We start from the raw sequence: 24,136 nt of genomic DNA, 5'->3' as shown, positions 1-24,136 counted from the left end.
AGTTCTTTGGTTTCCACATCAAACAATCTGTAATTTATTGCCCTGTACAGGGACTGTGTTTTTATCATATTGCGTATTCTCTAGCCAGAAATCTAACTACCATATAAGCTCTTAAAAAAAAAAACCCAACCAAACCCTTTGGGGATCAGAATCCAGGCAATATGCTTTCACAGACCCTGAGAAACCCACTTTGATTTATTTCCTTGGAAATAAGAGGAACACACAATTTTTTGGAGTATTACAGCTGTTCCCCCTAAGCAGGATCTTGCCGCCTTTCTTCACGTGCTTGGTGTAAAGACCCGGGTCCTGTGGCGAGCTCCATGTGAAAGCACCTCGTGTTGCTCTTCGTGGGGTTTACAGGAGGATGAGAACAAAATCTAGAAGTTTTACGAGGCAGTAAAACACTGAGCTCTAACTGGAAGGAAAAAGAAAAAAAGGAGGCCCAGAGGTGCGAATGACCGAAGACAAAATAGACTTGAAGTTTGCAAAAGAGCATGCCCTGGCATTTAAATCACCGTGTTTGAAGCTGGGTTGATCAACCAATATGTCCTATATTTGTTTGTAGGTTTAACGGGCTGTTTCCCTGTGGCCTGGCTGCTGGGAGAGGGCACGGCAGAGGTCACCCAGAAGTTAATTTGGAAGGAGGCCAAAAGGCCACAACTTGATTGAATCAAATGTAAACAGAATAGGCCTGGGAACAGCACGATGTCCTTGTGCCTGAGTCTCTCTCAACTTCTTAGCTCTAAGTATAGAGTATGGTGGAGCATCGGGGACTGGTGAAGGGGTTTAACCCCACTGTGGGGGGATGATGCTTGGGCTGGCAAAGGGTCGGATATGGACTTGTCTGAGGGCACACGAGGAACCTGCAAACAGGCTGTCTGGATGGTGTGGTGATGGGTCTCCATGCACGGGGCAACATCCTGGGGAGATGTGGTGTCCCAGGGGGCCGCCTCGCTGGACCATATTCCGGCTGGCTCCAAGCAGGGAAAACTATTGAGTTTATTGTGGGAGCTGAGGAGTTTTCAGGAATATATTTCCCCTTCAGAAAAATCCGTGACTTTGACTGATTTGGTGGAATTGCATCTCTCTGTGGTCTGCTAGGCTTTGAGGTTTATTCTTCCCACTGTATTTTAATTCCTTAGCCAGATGAAGCAACATTATAATTAGAAAAATGCGCAAACTGCCAGATTGTTAAATAACACGATACACAATGCTTATCACTTGAAAATACAATATTTAAATTGCACCAAAACAAGTCACTTTTGGCTAATTTTCCACTTTTAAATTTAATAAATTAACACTACACTGTCTGAAGTGCTGCATGAGTGTAATATAATTTATCAAGTCCTCAAAAGAAATGTTAATAAACACAATAATTACTTGGACACGCCTTTTGTTCAACATTATTAAACAGTTTGTAACAATTAAAATATTAAAACCACATGTTGTTGAAAGCAACCAGACATTGCAATTATTTCTTACTAAGGCTATTAAATAAAATGACAGAAGATTTTCATTTTAATGATAAATGTGCTTTGGAATGGATCAGCTAATTCTTCTTTTACTACACAAAATAATCTATAGCTCCACCAAGTCTAGGTCTGGTATTTAAAGACTAACTCCATCGTCCTTTTGAGCTGTGCCTCGGCTCTCGTTAACACGCCGGCTAAACACTCTCCGACTCCATGTGCAAGTGGCAATGACAGGATTTTGCCAGGCCAGTTAAATCAGGGGAAGTGTGACCCTCTGTAACAAGAACATAATTAAATTTGAACATATCTGACTGTTGGGTTGCTTTTTAAACCCAAACTCCTCCTTCCCATTTGAGTAGGAGCCGGCGTTTGCCCACACCAGCTATCGCCTGTCCAGACCCTGTCTGCAAATGTCCCGGCTTTATCGCGTCTGGTGTGGGAACACTGCACCCACAGGTCACCCGAAATGGGTTTTCTTTAACAACTCGAGATTAATTGTACCCAGTGTGTTTGCGTGTGTGTTTTTAAACAGACGTGTAATCTGGGCTGTGTTTGCTGAAGTTTCTCACCTGTTTTTTCCTACGGGCTTGCACGAGACGGGAGCGCAAGGGCTGCGCTGTTAAGCCCCATGCTTTTACTCCTTGTGCACTTACGTTTGCTGTGGAATGTGAGGTATTTCCCATTTTCAGTAAGGAAAGGGTGGTAAATAAGCACATTTCGGGTGCTGCTCAGTGACACTGAAACTTGGAGCTGGGCTGAGGGCCTCAGCATCTCCGGTGTGCTGCGTAAACCCAGCTACGGCTGCTTTCTCTTACTGACTGGTTGTTTTTATTGAAGGTGGTGCCAAAACACCCATCAATACCCAAAGTTCTCATATCAGCCAGTTTTTGGAGAAAATAATTCATTGTAGGATTTTCTGCAGAGCACCCAAGTCCTTTGATCCATCTTCATATGTGCCCATTCTGGTAAATAACGGGACTGCAGAGCTGTCATTTTTTGAGACAAGATTCACAGTTTCCTTGTCCTTCCTACTTTCATTTGTCTTTCCCCTGGCAATGAATTTCAGGAACACGCGGGAGAGGACTGGGAAAGGTGTGTTCCCATGTGAAGCCATGTATCTGCTTTATTGGTATGAAAAAGGAACATCTCCCCTGTGCTTCCTTTTTGCTAATCCCACTTGCCTTTCCGGGGTTGCTTTATTCATCTGTGGTGGTTTACAATTTAGGTAGTATTGGAATAGATGGTTAGCTCAGTTGAGACTATAGGAGCAGCAAAGCTTCCCCAGGCACTGAATTGGGCTCTTTGCTTTTCTCAGCAAGACCAGGAAGCTGCTGATGCTGAGCTTGGGTAGGTGGCAGTTTTGGCTCGTTTCCACACTAGTTTATTGTTGGTGTTCAAAACCTTTGGGTAACATAAATAGCATTTTATCACTCTCCTTCCCTGAATTTTCCTGCTTGCTATGGTTTTATAGGGATTCAACTTTGTCCCTGTGTCTTTAGCTCCGGTGGGGTGGCAGGTGCCTCAGGTGTGTCCTGCAGGGACCAACCTCCAAACAATGCTGTGGAAATCAGCTGGAAAAAAAAATACCTTTAAAGGGGATGTGTTTGCTTTTGTGTTCAAAACACGCAGCTGATACACAGTGGAGCAGTCCTTCAAAACAAACACCAGATATCCTGTACCAGCACTGGAGTTTATCCTGTTGTGGAGGAAACAAACCTGGAGGAATCCTTGTGCAGCGAAACACAGTGTAAGTGGAGTCGTTGGTACCAAATTAACAGTTAATTACAGTTATTCTGGGCCTTGTTAATTGTATCAAGTGTTGCCTTGTGCTGTGACTCAAGCTGGGAATTTAATCAGTAGATGGCTGAGGTCGGTGTCCTTCCCTGTGGTCCCAGTAACAAAGCATGCAGCTTGCTCTGGTGTAGTGGGGTGATTAGTAGGTTTCTCCTTTGTGTGTTTTTCTCCAAAATTTTACTTAATGTCAGAGTTTTTAAAGTGTGGTCCAGAGTGAGATGGGATTGGGATTCAGGGAGCTAATCTTCATTGTCCAGAGCAGGCCTGGAGGGTAACCTATGGTCTACTTGGCTGCAGAACAAATCTGATTGCTTTTGTTCTCAAGAAAAAGGCTTGTTAACAGTAATGTTGCTTTTGATTCCAGCCTGAAGACATGTAGCCACTTAGCGATGATATTCTCAAGGGAAAGGAGGGAAAAGCAGCACTGTCAGACCTGCTGTGGGCAGGGAGGGTCAGCTCGGGCAGGAGGTCCACTCTGCACCCCAGGCTTCGCTTCAGGAGCATCGTGCCCAGCTGTGGCACGGTGTGCAGGTGGCATTCCCGTCACCTGGGATGTCTGTGAGATTCCCACCCCATCCTTAGCTGCTCCACATGCCAGGAAGGTCAGAGATGGGGATTTCCTTGGTGCAATTCTGCCAGTTCACCAAACCCCTCTGTCTGCAGCGGGAACAAGGCATGTTTATGGCTTTCGTTCTACCAGAGGCACTAATGTGTGTCTGGTCAATGACACCAGCTGGGGATGAGCAGCAGAGGAGTCCTTCCAAATCCAGCCTGCTCAGTCTGCTGTGGTTTGTGTGTATCTTGTATTGAAGGAACTGAAAAACTGGTTTGGCATCCCTTTGATGGAAAGGGCAATGGAAGGTGTCTTACTACTGTGTGCAGAAAGGTGTTAGTGGCTGAAGCACTTCATCTTCTGGTCTCAACAGCTTCATTCTCGCAGCAAATGTCACCAGAACTTTCCTGGTCTGAAGCAGAAGAGGCATCGGACCTATGCCTCACCCAGCAATCCTGTTCTGGGAAAAGGTGATCCTTTTTTAAAGCACTGGCTTGGCTCAGTAAGAAGCTGAGGTGGCTCCTCGGACCTCTCCTGATGCTCTGTCCCACTTCCATGGGAGGCAGTGGCAAGCACAGACTGCTGCAGCTTTCATCCAAGCTGTGCTGCTGTCAGGAAGTGCAAGAGGTTTTGTACGTTGTAGGTAATGAATAATTTGTAATCTCGCTCTTTCTGTTACACCTGCTGACGAAGCAGATGTTTGTAATTAGGCAGGTCTCTGCACTGGCAAACCCTGTCCCCAGTCAGTGGGACTGCTTTGACCTGTCTGCCTTGGGGCAGGTGTAAATAACCCTCCTGGCTCAGGAGAGCTCTCTTAGTTAATGCTGCTGCTCGTTAAACTTCTTAGCTTGGTTTTGACACGTAACTAACTGCAAAGGCCAGGTTGTATTTTAGTGCTCTGGCTGTTGGGGCACGTGCTGTGAGAGGAGGTCCTTGCAGCATGTAAAACAGAGTGAACAGGGATGTTCAGGTTGCAGCGATGTTTATTGCCTGTGGCCTTGCTCGACTGTATTGCGAGGGAATGATATTTCAAAGAAGAAAATGTGCTTGGCTGGCCTTTCTGAGGACACATGTAAGAAGATGCTGCCTTGTGAAGAAGCATGGGGAGCTGGGAAGCAGCTGACTGAGGATGGGTGTCCAGAACATCAAGATACATTGTGATGGGCAGGAAATTACTTTTTATTTTTGGCAGGACCCCTCAAATGCCTCCTGCCTACCAGTGAGGAAGATGTTTACTGACCTTTTCATGCAGCACACACGCTCCTAAATGCTGAGGCTGAGACTCATGGAGGTGCATTTCAGGGCTTCCTCTGTGAGTGTTGGGTCTCACTGGGGGAGGGTATAAAGTCACCAGCTTTGAACCTAATTTAAACACTGAGTTTCTTCAGCTGCTCAGCTGATGGTTGTGCGTCTGTGTGGGAGAACCACCCTGGGCAGGGCTCCTCTTGCCTGCAGCTCTGAAGGCCTGAGCTTTGCGGGGTCTGTTTCTCTTGGTTGCATTCTGTATCAGTGAAGAGTTGCTTGCCAGTGTATCAGCAGTGCCCATGCTGGAGCCTGGATATTTCCTTCTCCTGTTTGTAGACCCATCTTAGGAGACATGTGCCAATGTTGACACTGAAAAAGCTGTGTCCATTAAGTTAAATTTTCTCCTCTTTGGCTTTTAGCAAGCAGCAGCCATGCTCTGAATGCAGAGGAGAGCTGTGACCTTGCCCAGGAGCCAGCCCAGCCATCAACTGTTAATTAGGGACCACAGAGGCTGGAGAGACCCTGTTCCTGAGATTACTTCTGGTCTGGTTTGTCTCAGTTGAATGCCTGTTTAATGTGAAGTTCATAAATACTTGTGGTAGCAGGGCCTGGGGGTCCCCACTCCAGCTGGGCACCTTCCCCAGCAGCACCAGCCCTGTCCTGCCTGCAGACCCACTGCCCTGCTCTCCACACTGGATGGAGCAGTGGCCGTGGGGTGGCGTAGGTGGCCACAGGATGCTGGAGGCCACTGACCCCCCCAGCTCCCAAGGAGCATGTCCAGGGCTCAGTGAGGCACAACTTGCCCTGATGTGGTGGCCAGTGGGTCCCCAAGGAGGGTAGACTGGCTGGGCCCTGAGTGTTTGCCATGGCATCCTCCTCCTCCTGCCAGATTTAAGTGTCTGCTGAAATCACTGGCTCAGCAATTAGCCCTGCACTGGGGTTGTCTTGTCTGATAGGAGGTAACTGGCTTATGAGGCAGTTGTTCAGTCCCCTGCGAGAGTTCTGTGGAGCTGGGGATGTTCAGCAGAGCTCTTGGTAGTTGCTTTTTGGGCTTCCAGTGCCTTAGGATGAAGTGAATGTAAAAGTAAAGTTAGAAAGAGCAGCCCCTGGGTGGGTGGGTGCTGCCAGGGGGAGAGGGGCTGGTTGTTATGGCAAAAACCTCTGTACAAGACAACATTGTGCACAAAAAGACACAATTTGATGAGTCCCTCTCCTCTGGGAGATTTTAGGGAAAAAGGGAAGTGACTGGGACAGAGATTTGCCTCTCGTTTGTGTGGCAGAAGGTGAAGAGGGGGAAGAAAATCCTTCCGGCGGAGTTCTCAGCTCGCTGTTTCCTACCTGGTGCCAAGGACGAGGTGTTTGTCTCGCAGACTTCGCTGACAGCCGGAGAGTGGCCACGTGTGCCGGGGCCTGAGCCAAGAGGAAATCTCCCAGCCGTTCCCATGTGGGCTGGGCTGAGCCAGCCGTCAGGACCTGCTCACTGCTGCATGCCCTGCCTTGGGCACGCTGGTCCCCTCGACAGAAACGTGGGGCCTTTTTAGCAGATGGCTTAAGGATTTATGATACCTACCTGCCATCCTAGATGCTCTTGCATCTAGGACACCTTCCTTCCAGACCAGCCCTGCTCAGGTGCCTGAAGGATGTGATGGTGGTTGATTGCTCCACCTCTATCCATGTTGTCACCTTGTTCCTTGTGTTCCTGCTTTGCTTGTTGTCTCATGTTTTATCTTCTAGTGACGTGTGCTTTGGACCTTCCTGAGCTGTGTTTGGATGGCAGAGTGGGGTTCTGCTCCAACATAACTAAAAAAAATATGGAAAATACGGATAATAGCAGCGATGGGTCCTGGCCCATATAGGTTCCCACGCACCTTCTTCACTCAGTTGCCAACCCCCTGAGGGGTGGCTGCTTGACAGGTGGAGAAATTGGTCCAGGTTCTCCTGTCTAGTGACACAGAGTGGGTGGGAAGGAGAGGGGAAGGCAGCTGGGGCTGCTGGTAGGAGACTGAGAAACTTTGTGGGTAGAAAGAGCAGGGATATGATGCCAGTGAAGAAATGATGTGGGAAGGGTTTGAAGCAGGCAGCAAGGAATGGAGCAACTTTGCCTTTACTGCCATCAACGGCCATGGGTGGGGACAGCTCTCCTGGTGACTTTCTTTCCTTGTTTCATTCTTCCAGGCAGTCTAAAAGCCCAAGTGGTCTTGAAATACCAGATCTTTCCCCAATGCAGATTGAAAGGTCCACCCATGGGATTAGTGTTCTGCTTCCCTTTGTCAAGGTACAGGTGTAAGCACAAATGGTTTCCCAGGTTGTGCACCAAATGAAACATCATCAGGAGGTGCTCTGGCAGGAGTAGCTCCAAATCTGGAGCAGTTATGGGCCCTGACTGAGGAAAGGATGCAGGTCAGCCCAGGCAAAGCAAAGAAGAGCTGGAAGGGGGTGTTTGCAGTAAATAGCTGCATTCCTAGGTCACTTCTAGAGAGGTGGTAGCTTGTAGGAGTCTGATCCTCTCAGGAAGAGGTCCAGGCAGACTCCAGCAAGATGCTGAAGGCATCTACTGCCTCATCCAACTGTGTGTTCAATAATTGGCTTAATAGTTGGGTTTTGGAGTTTGAGGGATGTCTATGTTTGGAAGTGGACAGAGGGGTGTAGGAAGGGATGCTGAAAACCTGGTGAATGTTTGGTCTCAGAGTTGCAAAGGAGGAGAAGAAGCTGTAGCAGCTCACAAAGAGAAAAGCAGCATTTCTCCAGTGTCAGGATCAATGTGGGGCTCAGGGGATGCGCCAGAAGCAGATGGGGAGTGTCCAGGTCCCCAGTGGGCTGGGCTGGACCCTGCGGCCACGCTTGGCACCCACACCGTCCTGTTCCTTCCTACTGCCGCGCAAAAACAAGCCGTAAATAGCTACGGGCTGGAAGGGGAAGGAACTGGATATAAGGTGAATGAGCTGATCGTAAAGCCCCAGTAATCTCTTTTTCACATGTGCCCTGTGATGAATGAGCATTTGTTCGGGTCGGGGAAGTGACACCTCCCCTGCCTGGGGAGAGCAGGCAGGAGCCGTCTCTCTGCCTGCTGCAGTGCCAGCCAGAGCTTAACCTCCGCATCCGCGGGAGCATCCTGTCCTGGGCATCAGCCTGCTGTCACCGAACCGGAGCAATTCATAACGCCTTGGCAGCCCCTTCTGCTGCAGAAAGAGATTTACTGTCCAGTGCGGACTCATTTTAATTACTGCTAGCACTTAGGGGTCTTTATCTGTCTTCCTTTACCCATAGGGATGTTGTCAGTTTTGATAGCTAATCTGGAATTAAGCTGATGATCCATAAAGTAGGGCCACCCTTTGGCCAATAATTCACTGCTGTCACCAGCTTCTTTGTGCTATCAGGAGAGAGTGACCAGGAAAACTGATTTACTAGCAGCTGAAAGGATCTCCTCTGGAGCCTGTGAAGACAGTAAAGGGGGTCCTGCTGCACTGGTAGACCCCAAGCAATGTGTGGTAGGGTTTTTCCTGTTCCAGGAGATTGAATTTTGAGCACTAGAAGAAAAGACTAAAATATTTTTATGGCTGAAGAGCCACAATATAAACTCAGAGCTATGGTTCACCCCTTTTGGCACCCGTTGTCTTGGGCTGGTGTGGAGCCCCAAAGCAGGAGTGACCCAAGAGCAGTGTGCTGAGACAGCATCTCAGGGCCATCCCTTGCCCACCCTGCCCGGAGCAGGCAGGACATGCTGCTTGAGGCTTGCTCTGCTGAGTACGGCTTCAGCAATACAAACCCTGAGTTGTCTCAAAGCAGGCAGCACAGGGAAGTGCAGAATTTGCTTTTAAAGCAGCTGATAAAACAGCTGACATGTCCAACTTGTTGTTTTTCCAAGCACTGAAAATGACTTTTCCAACTCCAAAGCCTGCTTCCACTTTATTAACATTTGATTAGTGATCACTCCTTGTCGTGCTGAGCTTGAAACAGGAGTACAATTAGGAACAGGTTTCTTCTCTGCCACGTCTGTGCTGCCAAGGTGCGTCCAACTGGAAGGGCCACAAGGAAACCACAATTCAGGTGTCCTCCTGCCAAAATGGGCTCTTCTGTCCATGGGCTAATGTTGTGGTCAGAAGGGCAGCAATGCCCGCCTGTGCACACATGTGCTTGCTCTTGGAAGACAGAAGTACAAATCCTGCTGTTTACAGATATTTTAGAAGTTGTAAATGTCTTTATTTTTAAATGGTATTTGGTGCTCGATGCCAGGGAACATTGAGTTTTTCTGTAGTACAAGTTGCATTTTGTTTCTGCCCAAGAGGGAGAAAGATCTCTAGAGCCTGGAAAGAGGCAAGGGAAAATGATGCTGTTGATGTTGCCTTCAGTTTCTGCTTGCGCACGCTCTTGTGCCACCAAGGCCCTTGTCCACAGAAAGGATAAACCAAACAGTGCTGGGAAATAGAAGAGTGGAGCGAGTGCATCAACAAATCTCATGAAGAGGGTTGGTTAAATAATAAAGAAAGTATTTGCTAATAAAAGATAATTTTTTCCATGCTATTTCCAGGGCTAATAAGCAGAGGAAGTGGAGAGAATTGATTTTCCTGTTGCATGCTTGCGTATGATCAGGCCACAAAATTCAAAACACATGAGTTTTCAAAAAGTCCACAACTTCAGCCTTTTAAAATGGGTTCCTTTTCCCAGTTCTTGCTTGTGATCAGATAATGACCTTCGTAAGCAAAACAACCCCAGCTGTATTTCATAATGGGAATATACTTCTGTACATTGTAATGAGCTGTTAACAGGGAACAGTATCGTGTGAAAATCTGCACGTTTCCCATGATGCTGCTCTGATTTAAAAGCCACCCATAAATTATTCAGTATTGCAGATTTCAAGGTCAGGATTGCCTATAAGATCTAGTTTTTCTTCCCCCAAAACAGTGTTTTCAGCAGGCTGGAATTTAAAATGAAAAAACCTGACCTGTTGGGAATCTCAGGAGTTGTGTGGGAAGTAGAGCAGCATCTGTGTCGGGTGCCCGAAGATGTGCGGCTGGAGCAGGCGGCTTGTGCGGTGCGAGGGGAAATAACACCTTTGCTCCTCCAAAACTCTTTCCTTACCAAAGGAGGGGATCCCAGGTTTTGCAGACAGTCTTGAATTGGAGGATTTGGTTGAGTTTTGAAAGGTTTCTAGCAGAGCCAGGGGTTGGCTTTCACTGCTGGAACCAGTTCCCAGGATCCACTTTGTGATGCCAACAGCACCTGGACACAGGGCTGGGGATCCAGAGCGAATTTCTGCACTAAGGCACTTTTTCTGCTGGATGTGAATACTTGATTATTAAGCATATATTACGATCTTGAATATTATTTTAGCTGCAAGTTCAGTCTCAGTCCTCTCCAGCTTTTTAGGTTTGATCGTATTCCAGAGGCTTACTAAAAACATGCGAAGAATTTCAGCAAAACTCTATGGAACACTTTTATTAAATTCTTTCAGTCATGCAGGCTAAATTAAATGACAGCTCTGTCCACCAAAAGATTACAAATATCAATCAGACTTCGCCCCTAAACTCATGAAGGAATTAAATGTTTTTCTAAAGGTCTTCTATTCCCCTTAATAATCTGTTTGGCTGTTCTCTTTACTTTACATTTTTTTGAAGTATGTTGAAAGGGATGATTTCTGTCCTAAGTGCCTGTAGCTCACTGCCAGTATTTTATCTGAATTTGTGGGCACAATTTTGGGTATTGCTCAAATTGATATTTGCAATATTGCGGGCATAGTTTCCAAAAGGAGAAAACATCTATTAGATTACAGTCCAAGGAACACAATGCTGATTTCTTTTCAGAGACGGGAGATTAATGATAAAAAGTATGTTGCAGCTCTCACTGTTTACATTAAAATTGGAAAAACAAGACCAGGTGGCTCAGTGGGCTGGTGGGATGGTGAGCTCTGAGTAAAGTGGTTGTAAAGAATGAGGAGTTATAAAGATTTCAACATACAGTGGCCCGTCCAAATCCAGCTGAGTCATTACCCCGTGTTGCTGCATCTGTTTTTGTCTGGTCACTGTACGGTTATGAATAATTGTGTAAATCACACCGGGATGCCCTGGGGAGCTTTCCTTGCAGAAAGGCTCGGCACACCATTCCCATCTGGCTTGTTTTTCAAGCTGTAGGGAGACCACAGGACAAGCCAAGTAACAAAGATGTATGTGGAAGCCAGCCGGGGCTGCCGTCGTGCCGATGTCCCTGCGGCTGCTGCGGTGGTGAGGGTATGGCAGCGCTGCCCACCCTGCCCATCCCATCCAAGGGTCACCACTGAAAAAGAATGAGATCAGAAATAAAACTGATATGCATCTGAGCTGGTGGAGCATGTAGTCAGGAGCCAAGGAAGTTTCTTGCCATGGTGGTTGTGCAGATGGAAGAGGAATGCCCTGCAGACACCTTGGAGACACGTGTGTGCACACAGGCTACACAATTGGTGCTCTAGTTTACATCAGGGATGTTATAGTGTATTTTTGCCATTATGGTTTAGCAAAGTAGAGTAGATACAACTGTAAACTCTTACAGCTGGATGAATTGTGATTAAGTTAAAGCTATCTCACTGTTACATAGTACTTTAGCAATCCCGGGACTATGTATTTTCCTGCCTCTTACCATAGGCTTTAAACCACAGGACATGAATAAACGGTAATGTTAGGGTACAGGCAGCTCTGCTTGCTATTTAAGGATGGAGAATCTATGTTCAGTTCACCAAATGTGATTTCATAAAACATGCAGACCATCGGGGAGGTTGTGTGATGGTTGATGAGCAGGACTGTGACTGCTGTTGCAGCCATAGCTGAGGCATCTGACTGCTCTCTGGGATCTGGATGGAGCGGGGTGGGATTTCTACCCTGCTCCAAGTCTCCTGCTAATGGTGCCAATAGGTTTTGTGTCATGGGCTTCATTTCTCCCTGATCCTGCTGCAGAATTTGACTGGTTGAACCTCCCTGTGGTTCTCAGCAGCTGGGGAGTGTGTGGCCGAGGGTGGAGCTTTTGTCCTGGAGAAAGAAGGAGCAGCATGGTGCAGGCATGTCACCTTCACTGGGTCCAAAGTCAGGGCCCATGCGGTGTTTCTCAGAGAGTTCCTGTTTTATTGTGACTACAAAGGCAAGGAAATTAAGCTGCTAATTTATGGCATGCCAAGAAAGAAGTAGTAATAAAGAAATGCTTAGTATTTTTAACATTTGAAAACACACGGATGAAAAATCCTGATTTTCCCTCACCACCCGCTGAGCTTATTAAATCTGAAAATATCCCAAAGCTTATTTCTTTCTGCCAGAAAGTTTCTCTGCTGTTTTGGGTAAGTAATGAAAGTTGTGCTGCTGAGCCACACAGTGGGCTCCTGGCTGGCTTGTTCCATGCCTTGGATGCAGAGGAGTGAGCATCCTGTGGTCATGGTCCCCTTCCACCATGATGTGCTTGGTTTTTTTAGCAGTGGTGCACTGGGGCAATGGGTTCAAACTGGTGTGTGCTTTAATTAGCTGCTGCATGTGGGAGACCCTCATTATAACTTGAGCTGATATAGCCTGTGCTGAGGACTGCTGTTAGCTGTGGGCTTTGTTTGGAGGAGAGAAATACAAGTGATGGTGTAAAGGCTTCAGTGGCTGGCGTGTTTGGTTCCTGTGTGAGATCTTCCTCTTGCTACCCCCAGAGCTGTGTTTGCCTTTTGTTTGTTTGTTGTTGTTTTGTGGTTACACAGTATTCTGTGAAAGGCCTGTAAATGTCTAAATAAAATAAAGTTCCTGAAGAGTGAACTTAACCAGTCTGAGCCAAAGCCTGTTGAAGGCCATGGAAAAGCATCCCTCAAGTTTCAAGGACATGAGCTGTGTGTTGCTTGCTACCGTGGGTGTGGGACCCAGTAGAACAGTCACTCTGGGTGGACTTTTGCACATGCCAAGGAGAAGTTTGCTGCGTAGTTTGATGCAGCCGGGGAACCCAGAGGGTTCTCACGTCCAGCCATTTGGTTTTCATTACGTTATGCTCCTCTAATATAAACACTAAGGTATGTGGACATTGCCGTGGACAGAGCAAGCCAGATGCCGAAAGCATTCCTCCGAGGCTGTATAAACTTCAGCAGCTAAATATTTTAGAAACTGTTTTCTAAGGCTAGCTTAATAGTTTAGAAATATAACCTAGATTCCAGATATTAAAAAATGCCTTGAAAGGCACGCATATTGCTGCAATAGATGGAACTAACTAAACCCCTGAAGTATGCGGAAAGCTCCCATTTTGCAATATCTTCTCTATTACTTATCCTTTTCATTATTTTATTATTTATTTTTTTTTTTTTAGTGCTGAGATTAAATTCAAGTAAGCTTTTAACAGCAGAGTGGTAGTGATAGAAATTTTCAGCATATATTAGCCGTCTGACTCACACTTTTTCGAAGTGGATCGGGGTTTATGATGAAATAGCTGGCTGCTTTCAGCAATAGCAAAATCAGAAAAGTCAGCGGGAAGAGGAAGCTGATAGCTGGAAATGTGTTTAATCCCCCCGTGCGCTGTGAAGGGGCAGCGTGGGGAGCTCCTGCCTGTGTTTGGAAAGCAGCCCTGACCCCGAGCTCGATGGAGGTGTTCAAATTGCTGTCTCAGGGATGTACAATCTGTCACCATTATTAGGACTCGGCTTTAGAGCATCCTTTAAAAGATCCTTTTGTTGTGTCGCTTGGCTATCCCAAAAATGTCAATTACCATCTTCTGCACTTAAAAGTGAGGAATGAGATTTTTTAGGTTATTTTTGTGGGGTGCTATAAGGACCCGAGAGATCTGTCATTCTTTCACACGTGTTACTTCTCAGATGGTGAGAAAGTGGTGAGAATCCCTGGACAGGGTTTCCTTGTGCTGCTGGTTTTTTGCCCCATCTGGCTTAACTTTAGAGATGTGTTTTGTAGCTGACTCTTGAGCTTGGGTGGCACTGCGGCTGGTAGATGTTCTCCAGCTCATGAGGTGCTCACTGGGGAGAAGCTGAAGGGCAGAGTTACTCATTGTGGTTTTTCCTCTTCTTTTTTTCTTCCATGGAGGTTTTGTGTGCAGCTTTGTCCATGGGTGAACCTGAGCTCGTTGGTGTTTGGCATGAGGAGCACAATGAGGTCCTGGCCTCACTGAGCCCTGTCCCCGTCTTGTCACCTGATTCTCCTGTGAGCCTGGGATAAAGAGGTAGGGAGGGTGAAGGGAAGCTGTGAAATCACTGTGGCACCTTGTGTCTTTCAGCTGCTCAAAGGAATGGCTTTGCCTCGCCGAAAAACTCCAGGCAAAACTCCAGAGGAAGAGGAGGAGAGTGGAGACTGCGATGATGAAGATGACTGCGGCGGAGGCTCCGGGGGTGGAGAGCTGCGAGTGAGGAACCAGCTCCGGTTCTTAGCAGGTGATGGGGATGGTGGTCCCGGAGGCACTACGCCTCTGGGGGTTGTAGGTCTTGGTGATGGTGCGGGGAGCTGCCCTCTGGGGTCTGCTTGCTGCAGACACCGCCAGTGCTCAGAGGCTGTGGATGCTCACCATCCTGCCAGCTGGCCTTGGTGCCAGCAGGGACAGCAGCTGGAGAAGTAACACTGCTGCTTTTCCAGGTCAGTTTTGTGAGAGCGTATTGAGGGCAATCCATGGGAGGGGTTCAAGACAGGTTGAAAACCTGCTGTGGGTCCCAGTGTCACCCTCTTCTCTCCTTCCCATTGCTGCCCACACTCATGAGCTTAGAGATGAGCTTTTCTGCGTTCTAGAGGATGTCAGTAAGAGTTATTTGACTGCAATAAACGATGGTTAATTCTGATCTAGGGTTTAGAGACCCATGGTAATCTTTTATGGATAACTCAGGTTCATTTTTCAGGAGTGATTTAGGGACTCGGGAGCCTACAGTTGCATTGCTTGCCAGTACGTGTTGTCTTTGGTTGCTTTGAAAACATCCATGAGGCACTCCTAGTGCTTCAAGGCTACATTATTAATAAGGTAGTCCCTGGCCACCCGTCAGGAGGAGAAAGCAAAGGATTGGTTGTTACTTAGTCAGTTGCCAATGCCATTGGGGTGTGCCTTCTCCCCAGCCCACTAGCCACTGTCATCCTGCTCCTGGCTCCGTGGAACTCATCAGCGTCATCTGTTGTGGCCTTTCAGTGCTTAAAGGGGGCTTGTAAGAAAGATGGGAACAAACTTTTTATCAGGACCTCTAGCAATAGGACAAGGGGTAATGGTTTTAAACTAAGAGAGGGGAGATTCAGACTAAATATAAGGAAGAATTTTTTTACAATGAGGGTGTTTAAACACTGGTCCAGGTTGCCCAGAGAGGTGGTAGAAACATCCCTGGAAACATTCAAGGTCAGGTTGGACAGGGCTCTGAGCAACCTGATCTGGTTGAAGATGTCCCTGCTCATGGCAGGGGTTTGGGCTAGATGTCCTTTAAAGGTCCCCTCCAACCCAAACCACTCAGCTTTGCTTACATGAGTGAGACCGGGCTGTTAGAGGCTGTGTCTGTTGTGGATGAGTGGTGTCTGCTGGATGTGGGTCTGTGGGCTGGAGACTTGGTCCAATTAATGCTGGTTCCAGTGCTGTGTGTTGCTCTTCAAGAGACCAGACAACTGAACCTGGATAAAATCAGCTTTACAGCTTTGAAGTTTAAGAGGCAAATTTGGGCTCTTAAACGAAGCACAGATGTTTATAAATTTGCCTCCATTGGTCTGGGATAATTAAAGTATCCTTAATGAAGTGAGAGCTGAAATATTAAATGCCAGTTTCATATCAAAGATTATTGACACATTATGTAAAATATATAAAATACATATATTCAAATATTGGGTGAGGGAGAGAAAAGGCTTTTTACGTTCTCAGGTCTGAAAGAGAAATACAGAATTCAGAGAAGGATAAAATGTACTTTATTTCATCCAAGAACTAAATATTAAAGTATAAGTTAAGGAAATACAGGTGATCCTCATCGTACTGAGTCGAGAGCAGAGATACGTGTTTCATTTTCCGTGATCTTTGTGTCACACCTTTATGCTATTTTTAATGTGTTTCTGATTTCCTTTTATAGCCTTCCCCATAATATCATCAATGATCTCTGAAGCTGGGTGCATGTAATCCTTTCTGCCTTTTTCTGTCTCTCTAGGCTAGTTTAATCACTGTACTGATCTCCCCGACAACCGGCGGGTCTAGCAAGTTAGACCTCTCTTGTCCCTGTGGTATGTGACCATGTAGTAGGAAGAGAGGACTTGTCCTCCCCGTGCTGCTCTGCTGGAGGGGGTTTGCTGCTGCCTTTGCTACAGGATGGGAAAATACTAACTTTAAAGCAGCAGTGGCTTTGGGGCACTGTGATCCTGCCAGGTTAAGTCTTTCAGGTTGCTGAGAGCATGAGGTTTGTCCAGCACAGCTTATAGGCACCGTCTGGCCTTGGAGGACGTGAGCTGTGACATTGTGGTTGGCCAGGGAGACTTTCTGGTGCTTCCTCACTTGCATGCCATAATACTCCTTTTTTGTGTTTTGCTTTAGAGCAGAAAAGCGAAGCTGATCTGACAGTGACAGAATCCTATTTGGTTGGTACTGGATATAAACTGTGACTCTGTTCAAGTTTTATGTTGGAAACGAGCCCAGGAAAAGTTGCTGATGGTGTGGAAATACTTTCAACATTTTTGAGAATGAGATTTCTTTTTACTTTGAAAGGGTATTTTTCAATTAATTTTTTTCCATCGTATCATATCACATGAACATAGCACGAAATAAAAGGGACCAGAAACCATTCCACATTTCCACCCCTCTTTCCACAAATCCTAAATTTTAGGTTAGCATGCCGATTTGAAATGGTGCCAGGCTTTGAAGTCTGGAAATACTTTGCAAAATGAACTTTTACATTTAGCGTGGCTTTATCTCTCTCCTTCCCAAGGTGGTTGCCCTATAACAGAGGCAGAAAGGACTGGGGTTGAGTTACTGACTCTGGTTTTGCCCCGTGGTGGATGCTCTGCAGTGTTAAGGCAGGAGTGTAGCTGGATGACTGGGGAGGGGGATGTGTGTCGTAGCAGTGGGCTCAGACCTCTTTTGAGGGTGTTTGGGTGCCTCTGCTGACCCTTGAAGGTTTGCAGTCAGGGAATGCAGCTTGGGTGCTTTGCTTTCCTTTTCTTAGAGGCTTTGTTCAGCTTAGGAGGAAATTTCCTTTGCCCCACGGTGGCAGCGGAGATCTCCTCCCTTGCAGATGGACTTGGCAATGCCCTGGGGAGCAGGATAGCTGGGTGCCTGGGACTGGTGTTGGGTTTGGCCATGGGTTGAGTGAAAACACTGGCAGAGTTTGCCACCTCTGAGGTCTTTGCATCTCTTGGATGCAGTTGGAGTTTCTCCTGCTCGTTGGTGTGGGTGCTGCTGGTCCTACCGGTTAACTGCAAACAGCTGCTCAGTGCTGGCCTCACCGAGATGTCCCCTCAGGAGGTCTTGAAAATGTGGAGACAAAAAAAAAGAGCAAAAGGGGGAAAAAAAAAAATCAGTCTCAAATACAGACTAGTTTTGATTTATCGCCTGTTGTATAAAATGTAACCTTTGTTTCCTATGTATAATGAGCCTGTAATAACTGGACAGTCAACTTAAAGTTTAATGATTTAAACATACTTGTAAACTGTCAAGTCAAAAGTTTGTGAGTGACTATAAACATATGTTGGTGAGCGCTATATGCTAATAAATTCATTATTATGTTGCCCCAGTGGGAAATGCGGAGATGGCAGGCTTTTTTTTTATGATAGGTCTTTTATTGTTTGTCACATCTGCAACACATTAAAGATTTTGAAGGCAGATAATGTTTACAATAAGGGGGAGGGCTGAAAACCTCCCAGCTCAGAGAAGAGCTCATCCTGTTTGTCAGTGAAGTAACCGTGGAGCCGGCACCCTGGCCCTGCAGCTCTAAAAATAGAGCTGTGTACATACACACACACACATATATTTATGCCACACCAATGGCAAATCATGCCTGTGAATAAATTATAGTATTTTCCCCCAAATTACAAGGCAGTGCAAATGTCTTCCAGGCTTTACGATGCAAACATATGCTCTCACCCCACCGGGATCGCTCGTCCTGCGTCGCGCACCCAACGCAAACGGAGCCTGGGGTGGCTGGTGCTTCGCTGCTGTTTCAGACAGCCACCCACTAATTAGCTCACCTCTGGCATTCTCCCTTGAAATGCCACTTATGACCGATGAGCTTGTTACCAGGAAGCCTGAAAATAAAACATGGGTGCTGGAGCGGCTCCTGTGCTGGGCAGGTGACTTTCATAGGTGCTGGGTACAGGCTCTTTGAGGGTTTTGCAAAGGTGGTGTGGTCCAGCTCACCTGTGCGGGGATGTTGTACCCCTGGGCATCTCACAAGCTTTGCCAGGAGGAAAAAAATCTTTTAGTAGCCAGAGCATCACCAGGGGAATGTTCTGAGCGATCCAACAACGGGGGGAGTTAGGAGGATGAGGGGAAGATTTACCCTTCCAAAATATCTGTGTTAGGCAGTAACAAAAGTTGTCTTGGGAACAGATGGATTTGGCAGAATTAAGTAGAAATAGTTTGTCCTGGGAAGGGAAGTTGGCCTCATCCCATGAGATATGTAAGGATAGATGTGTGCAATAAAGATATATAAAGATGGCTCTGCAAGTTTGTGTGTGTAAAACAGCTCCCCTGCCTGGCTGTTCCTGCTGCATTACCTGCAGTTAGCTTTGCAGTCTGCTCTCCCTTGGTTATCTCTGAAGGAGAGAGGGGGTTTGTTCGAGAACCAGGGGAAGCCCCAAGTTTTCCTGCACCTTGCCCGTTTGCTGCTCAAGCTGCCAGACAGGCTGGACCTCTGTGCAGTTTTCCAGCAGTCCCTGGCATACCCAGGCACTAGATGAAAGTCAAGATCAGAATAGTGTATCCCTTGATTTACCCAGATCTGTAACTCCTTAATAGCTTCTGGCTTGCTCTGCCACTGGTTTACCCTCTTGGCAGGGTTGTTTTGAGAGCTCTTGACAAATTGCAGGTTTGAACATCGCTGCCTGGGCTGGCTGAGCATCATCCCTTCCCAGGTAGGGAAGCTGTTTGTTGGTAACTCCTTTATACATGTTACAAAGGCTTTCTTGCTTCCAAAGGGAAATACAGGCACATCACGGTGTGGGTGATGTCTCTGGCAGCCACCTTCCCAGAGAGAAGGGGCTGCTGTGTTGATGTGTCCATGCTGTGCGTGGGCACGGAGCAGGACCTTGCTGTTTCCTGCCTTGCACTGTGTTTTTGGAAGCTGCTCTGAACCCCTGTGAGTTGCAACTTTCATCCTATTCTGCTTTTAAACATTTTCAAGTGTCCCATTAAATTATTCTACATTTTAGAGGTCTTGGTGCTGAGATGTCACTCCTACAGCTCAGTATTTAGTCACCTTCCTCTAACCACCTCATTTCCCCTCAGGTTTCTTTCTGGAGGTGGTGTGAATTTGGGTTCCTTGCAGGAACCTCTCCATGACAGAGAACAGGAGATGCTGCTGCTACAATAACACTTGAATTGCTTTTTCATGGGGTGCAAAAGGCTGTTTGTTTTGGGGAGCAAACGGGTGGGTACTGGCAGGTTCCCCTGCTGAGGCAGTGGCTGTGCTGGACGCCAGGCAGGGTCACCTTGGGTGCAGCCCTCCTCTTCTACAGCCCGTTCCTGTAGGAAAGTTTCCTTAGAAGTTGGTATTCGTGCTGGAAAAGAGGATGCTCCCAACCTGGGAGTGCTCAGACATCTGCCAGGGCTCACTCCAGGCTTGTGCTGGGAGACAGACCAACAGTAGTTAAAATATTTACAAGATCATGTCTTCCCATCCTTTATCATGGTGATTGCTCCTCTGCAAATGCCTTCAGGGTGCCCGGATCTGAGCAGCTAGTGTCTGCTGATACCTCTCTGCTCCATTTAGTGCTGGGTCTTGGAATGTTCATCTGTCTGCCGAGAAAGATGTTTTCAAATACCTGATTGACTTTTAAAATACTCCTTCCGCAGGTGGAAAATGTCTCCATCTGTGTGGATTTTGCTGACGGCGCGGGGCCCACGTGGCTGTTGTGCCTTCCTGCTGTACAGCCTGCAGGCTCAGATTGTCCTACTGACAAATATCATGCGTACAATATCGATATTTATTGTCCATGGCTCTGCTCAGCCTTCAGCAGAGGTGCCCTGTCCTTGGCTCAAGCAGCGAGGTGAGCTCTGTTGGTTTGACGCAGCATCTTTCCAATGGTTCTTTCTATTCTGCTAAAAGCTTTAAGACTTTTAACTATAATTTTTGTAGCAGCAACTTTTTTTTTTCCCCCCAAAGAGGGTGTTGTTGAGTGCTTGACTAAAGCAAAGATAGAAGCATTCTGTTTTAGAAGACGTTCATCCTGTCCCAGTGCAAAAAAAATGATGAGGCCAAATGTCAGCTAGATTATCCTGATGGAAGAGCTGGAATTGTACCAACTAAAACAGTGCAATAGTTTGATTATTGCTTTTCTATTTCAAGTGTTTGTGTTTGTTGAAATTTCTCCTTTTAATGAAGATTTGGTTGGAAGTCAAGAATTCTTTGTCACTGTTCAAATACAAGCTAGAAGATGGAGAAGGAGTCACATGTAGCAGTTGTCTGAAGCTCTAATTGAGTGGCAAGTTCATTAATTCACTTTTGACGTCAGCAAAAATGATTTTTTTTTTTTTATTGACAGACTGGGAAAATTATGGGTAGCTTTAAGAGATGGGTTTGTTTATAGCATCGTTCAGCTGGCTTTTTGTGCTGTTCTGACTCTTCCAGGCCTCACATTGTACATAATGTATAAATTTTGAAGGGTTCTTGTAACTTTTGTGCTTTGAGTTCCTCCAAAGAAACAGTAAGTCCACAACTGAAGAACTAGAAATTAATCTATCCGAATAAGTTTGCACTTTGAGAAAAGCTATATATATGCAAAAACATGTATGAAATTAGCAAGTAAATCTACTGGGTATATTAATCTCATATTCCTATTTTCTGGTTTTGATTCTTCTTCATTTTTTTTTTTTTTTAACTTTTTCAGTGTTGTGTTTACAGGCTGCAGATCTAAGTCCATCTGAGCAATTTGTATCTGGTATTTTTAGGAGCTGACTTCCACTGCCTTGGTCCATTCTGACCCAAAGCAAGGAATGGTGTACCAGGTTTTTTAAAGCAGGATCAGTGGAGGGCATGTAAATCCCTGCTATCCTCATATCTGTAAATTACATGCATCACATTCTAAATGTGAGCAGATGTTGGCCTCGTTCTTTCTATGGGAAGCCCATATCAGCGCAGATAAGGCTGGTTCTTGGGCTCTGTGTGTGGTGACTGGTTGATGTTGAAGGGTTGGAGACATGCTGAAGGTCAGATGAGATGATGCTTCTGCTCTTACACATGTACAAATGCACAGAAGTCTCTGAGAAATCTGTGATTGCTTACCAGTCCCAGATGTTTATAATGCCAGTCTGCTGGCAAGAGGTTCCCCCTCTATTCAGGTTGCAAGTTTGAATAAGAGTTTGTATTGTGCCAGAGCGTCTAAGGGGAGATACTTTTCAACAGTGTAATTTGGGAGCTAATGTATCTTTAAATTGTTACTGAGTGCAGCATTTTACATGACTGAACGCATCAAAACAATTTCAAGTATGCAAAAATCTGCCCAGTTGTAATAGTGATAGTCATATTTATCTTTAAAGGATGATGAATCTATTTTTATGAGACTGAAAACATGTGAATTCTTCCGAAGCTTGGAAACACTCTTCCCAACTCGCATACGAACTTGCTTTTCTTTTTGTGTCTTTTACCTTTGGGGGGAGACAAAATAATTTAACTGGATTTCTTTTTAAGGGGTGACGATAAAGGAATATTTCAGACAGAAGCAGACCAGGTGCTACTTGCTAATGGACCAACAAGATAACCTTACACTGATAGTCAGGGCGTCCTATCTGCGCAGTTTGTCGTACAAAGAGAGGTTTGTCTGCAAACCTGATAACAATATAATGTGTTGATTGACTTTTCACATAGGAGAGAGCGCCCCTTTCATGAGTGGCTTGGCTTTTACTAATGCCTTACTGCAGGTAAGCTGATAAGAGCGATTACGGGGGAGGTAATAAATGAGGCTGTAGGGTGCAGCCCTGCTGGCGTTGTGGGAGAGGGCTCCAGCCCCAGAGCGTGTCCCAGCCGTGCCAGCGTGTCCATGTGCTGGCACCCTGGGGTAAAACATCCCGGGGATGTTCTGTGGGCTTGGCCATTCCTCTCTTGCCTTGTGGGTACCATGGCTCTGGACTCAGAAAACAGGGGATGTGGCCTGCATGAGGAAGGGTTGTCTTCTCTCCTGGGAGCATTTCTACTCCTCTGCAATCCAGGACAGGCTGGTCCTGCTGACATTCCTTCCTTGTGGGCTGCTGGATCAGTGTACCTCGCTGTGTTGTCTTAAGTTCTGATGCAGAGCGAAGATGGGTGGGTGCTGAGTGCCCATATTAGCTCACGATCCTTGGGATCATGCTGAAATTTGTCATATTTGCTTATGCTTCAGGTGTCTTTGACCACCTGGGCACCACCAAAGGTGAGCAGACACAGGACAGCACTATAGCTGAGCTGCTGCTACAAACCTGTGAAGTGGTGGCACTCAGAAACCACAGCCACCAGCTGGACACAGGAATGGGGTCCGCAAGACTGGGATCCTTTGGCGCACACCACTGTGGTGCTGGGGATTTGGCTATGGGCAGGAGGAATGTCACACAGCCACAGTGGGACCCAAAGGTTACACCGAATCAGTGACACAAAAGACAAATTCACGGAACTAAGGTCCATCAAGGGCTATTAAACACAGCTTGGCTCAGGGTGAGCTTGACATGCCCTTGGGGAAATACAACTGTGTGAAAACCTGGAAACACAATTAACATTGGGCCAGATGGCCTTGTCTCATTGAAAGGGTCTAGGGAGAGGGTCCTGGACTCAAAACTGAGTCTGCTGCATTGCTGTCCATATTTTTGCTCTGAGAGATGTCCAAGAAGACAGATGATGTTTCAGGTGGACTGTGGAAGCCACCACTTTCTGCAAAACTTTTGGGTACAACTTTCAGAACATTCCTGAGCCCTAAAGGGAAGAAGATGGGAAATGATTAAGCTCTCCAGACTGCCTTAAAAATCCTGACTTCTCAGTTCGCCCCTTCACATCTGAACAATATGTTTGTTTTTATATGGGATATCGTAGCAATGACCTAGCAGTGCGCATTGTAACGTCACATTACGGCAGCAACCGAAGGCTCTGGGAAGCTGGGGTTTACTTTGATGTGGTTGAGTGATTGATCTCCTTACCTGGGATCCAACAGGTTCCTACTTGCTGCAGACGGGAGCATTGCATTCTTGAAAATTAGTTTTTACGTCATTCCATAAATATAAGTGTATGTAGCCATGAACTAATCAAGCCTGATTAAATGAAGCTGTGAGTTAACTGTCTGAAAGATGTCTGGATCTTTCCAAACAGCAATGCTCCCTGGAAAGTCATGGGTTGTAGCCTGCGTGGAGGAAGAGGCATTGGTTGAGATGAGGGTCTCAAATCAATGGAGAGACCATGCTGGACTTGTGTATGGGCCTGATCCTGGGGCCTGGTGCTGGTGGTTGATGTGCTCCAGCAGAAGGAAACGCAGACCTGTCCAGAAAGCAGCCTGTCTTTTTAGTCCTTGCCAGAAAGATACCGGAAAGCGGGAAAGGGATGCTCCTCCAGGGAAATCTCTCAGGACTCATTGTTTTTAATCCACATGTCTTTCCTTCATCTCCCCACCCCTTGCTTTCCAAGTGAAAATAATGTGTGTTTGGGTCTGGGCTGCAAATCACTCATCAGTCGGTGTATTACCAGGACATGATCAGTTGCTGAGTCCACACTGCTCTGTGAGCTCCAGGAGTGGGGGATTCCTCATTTGTCAGGCAAAAGCTCTCATCGACTGTTGTGCATTAGCAGTGACCTGTGGGTCCACATCTGCCAGGGCCAACAACAGGAGTAACGTGAACTGAACCAGGTGTGTCTGTCCGAGCCCTGGCTGCTCCGATTCCCAGGTGGACCTCCAGCAGATCTCCAACCCTTTGCACAGCTGGGATGGATGAGCTGTGAGCTGGAGGGGAGATGTCCTCCTTCCTACGGGGCTGT

General features: G+C 46.6%; 1 protein-coding gene across 1 annotated transcript in view; it reads left to right on the top strand.

The window, feature by feature from the left end:
* Positions 1-24,136, top strand: part of GPC3 (glypican 3) — a gene marked incomplete at both ends in the record, with an annotated part of 142,412 nt that overhangs the window by 101,151 nt on the left and 17,125 nt on the right. The window contains one exon of the mRNA XM_010176729.1: positions 14,269-14,422. Within this exon, the coding sequence (XP_010175031.1) occupies positions 14,269-14,422 (154 nt within the window). The remainder of the gene's footprint in view (positions 1-14,268; positions 14,423-24,136) is intronic.

The sequence above is a fragment of the Antrostomus carolinensis genome, unplaced genomic scaffold, assembly GCF_000700745.2.
Source record: "Antrostomus carolinensis isolate BGI_N321 unplaced genomic scaffold, ASM70074v2 scaffold13700, whole genome shotgun sequence".
Lineage (NCBI taxonomy): Eukaryota > Metazoa > Chordata > Aves > Caprimulgiformes > Caprimulgidae > Antrostomus > Antrostomus carolinensis.
Note: the sequence above shows the minus strand (reverse complement) of the source record. Positions and strands in the feature narration are given on the sequence as shown.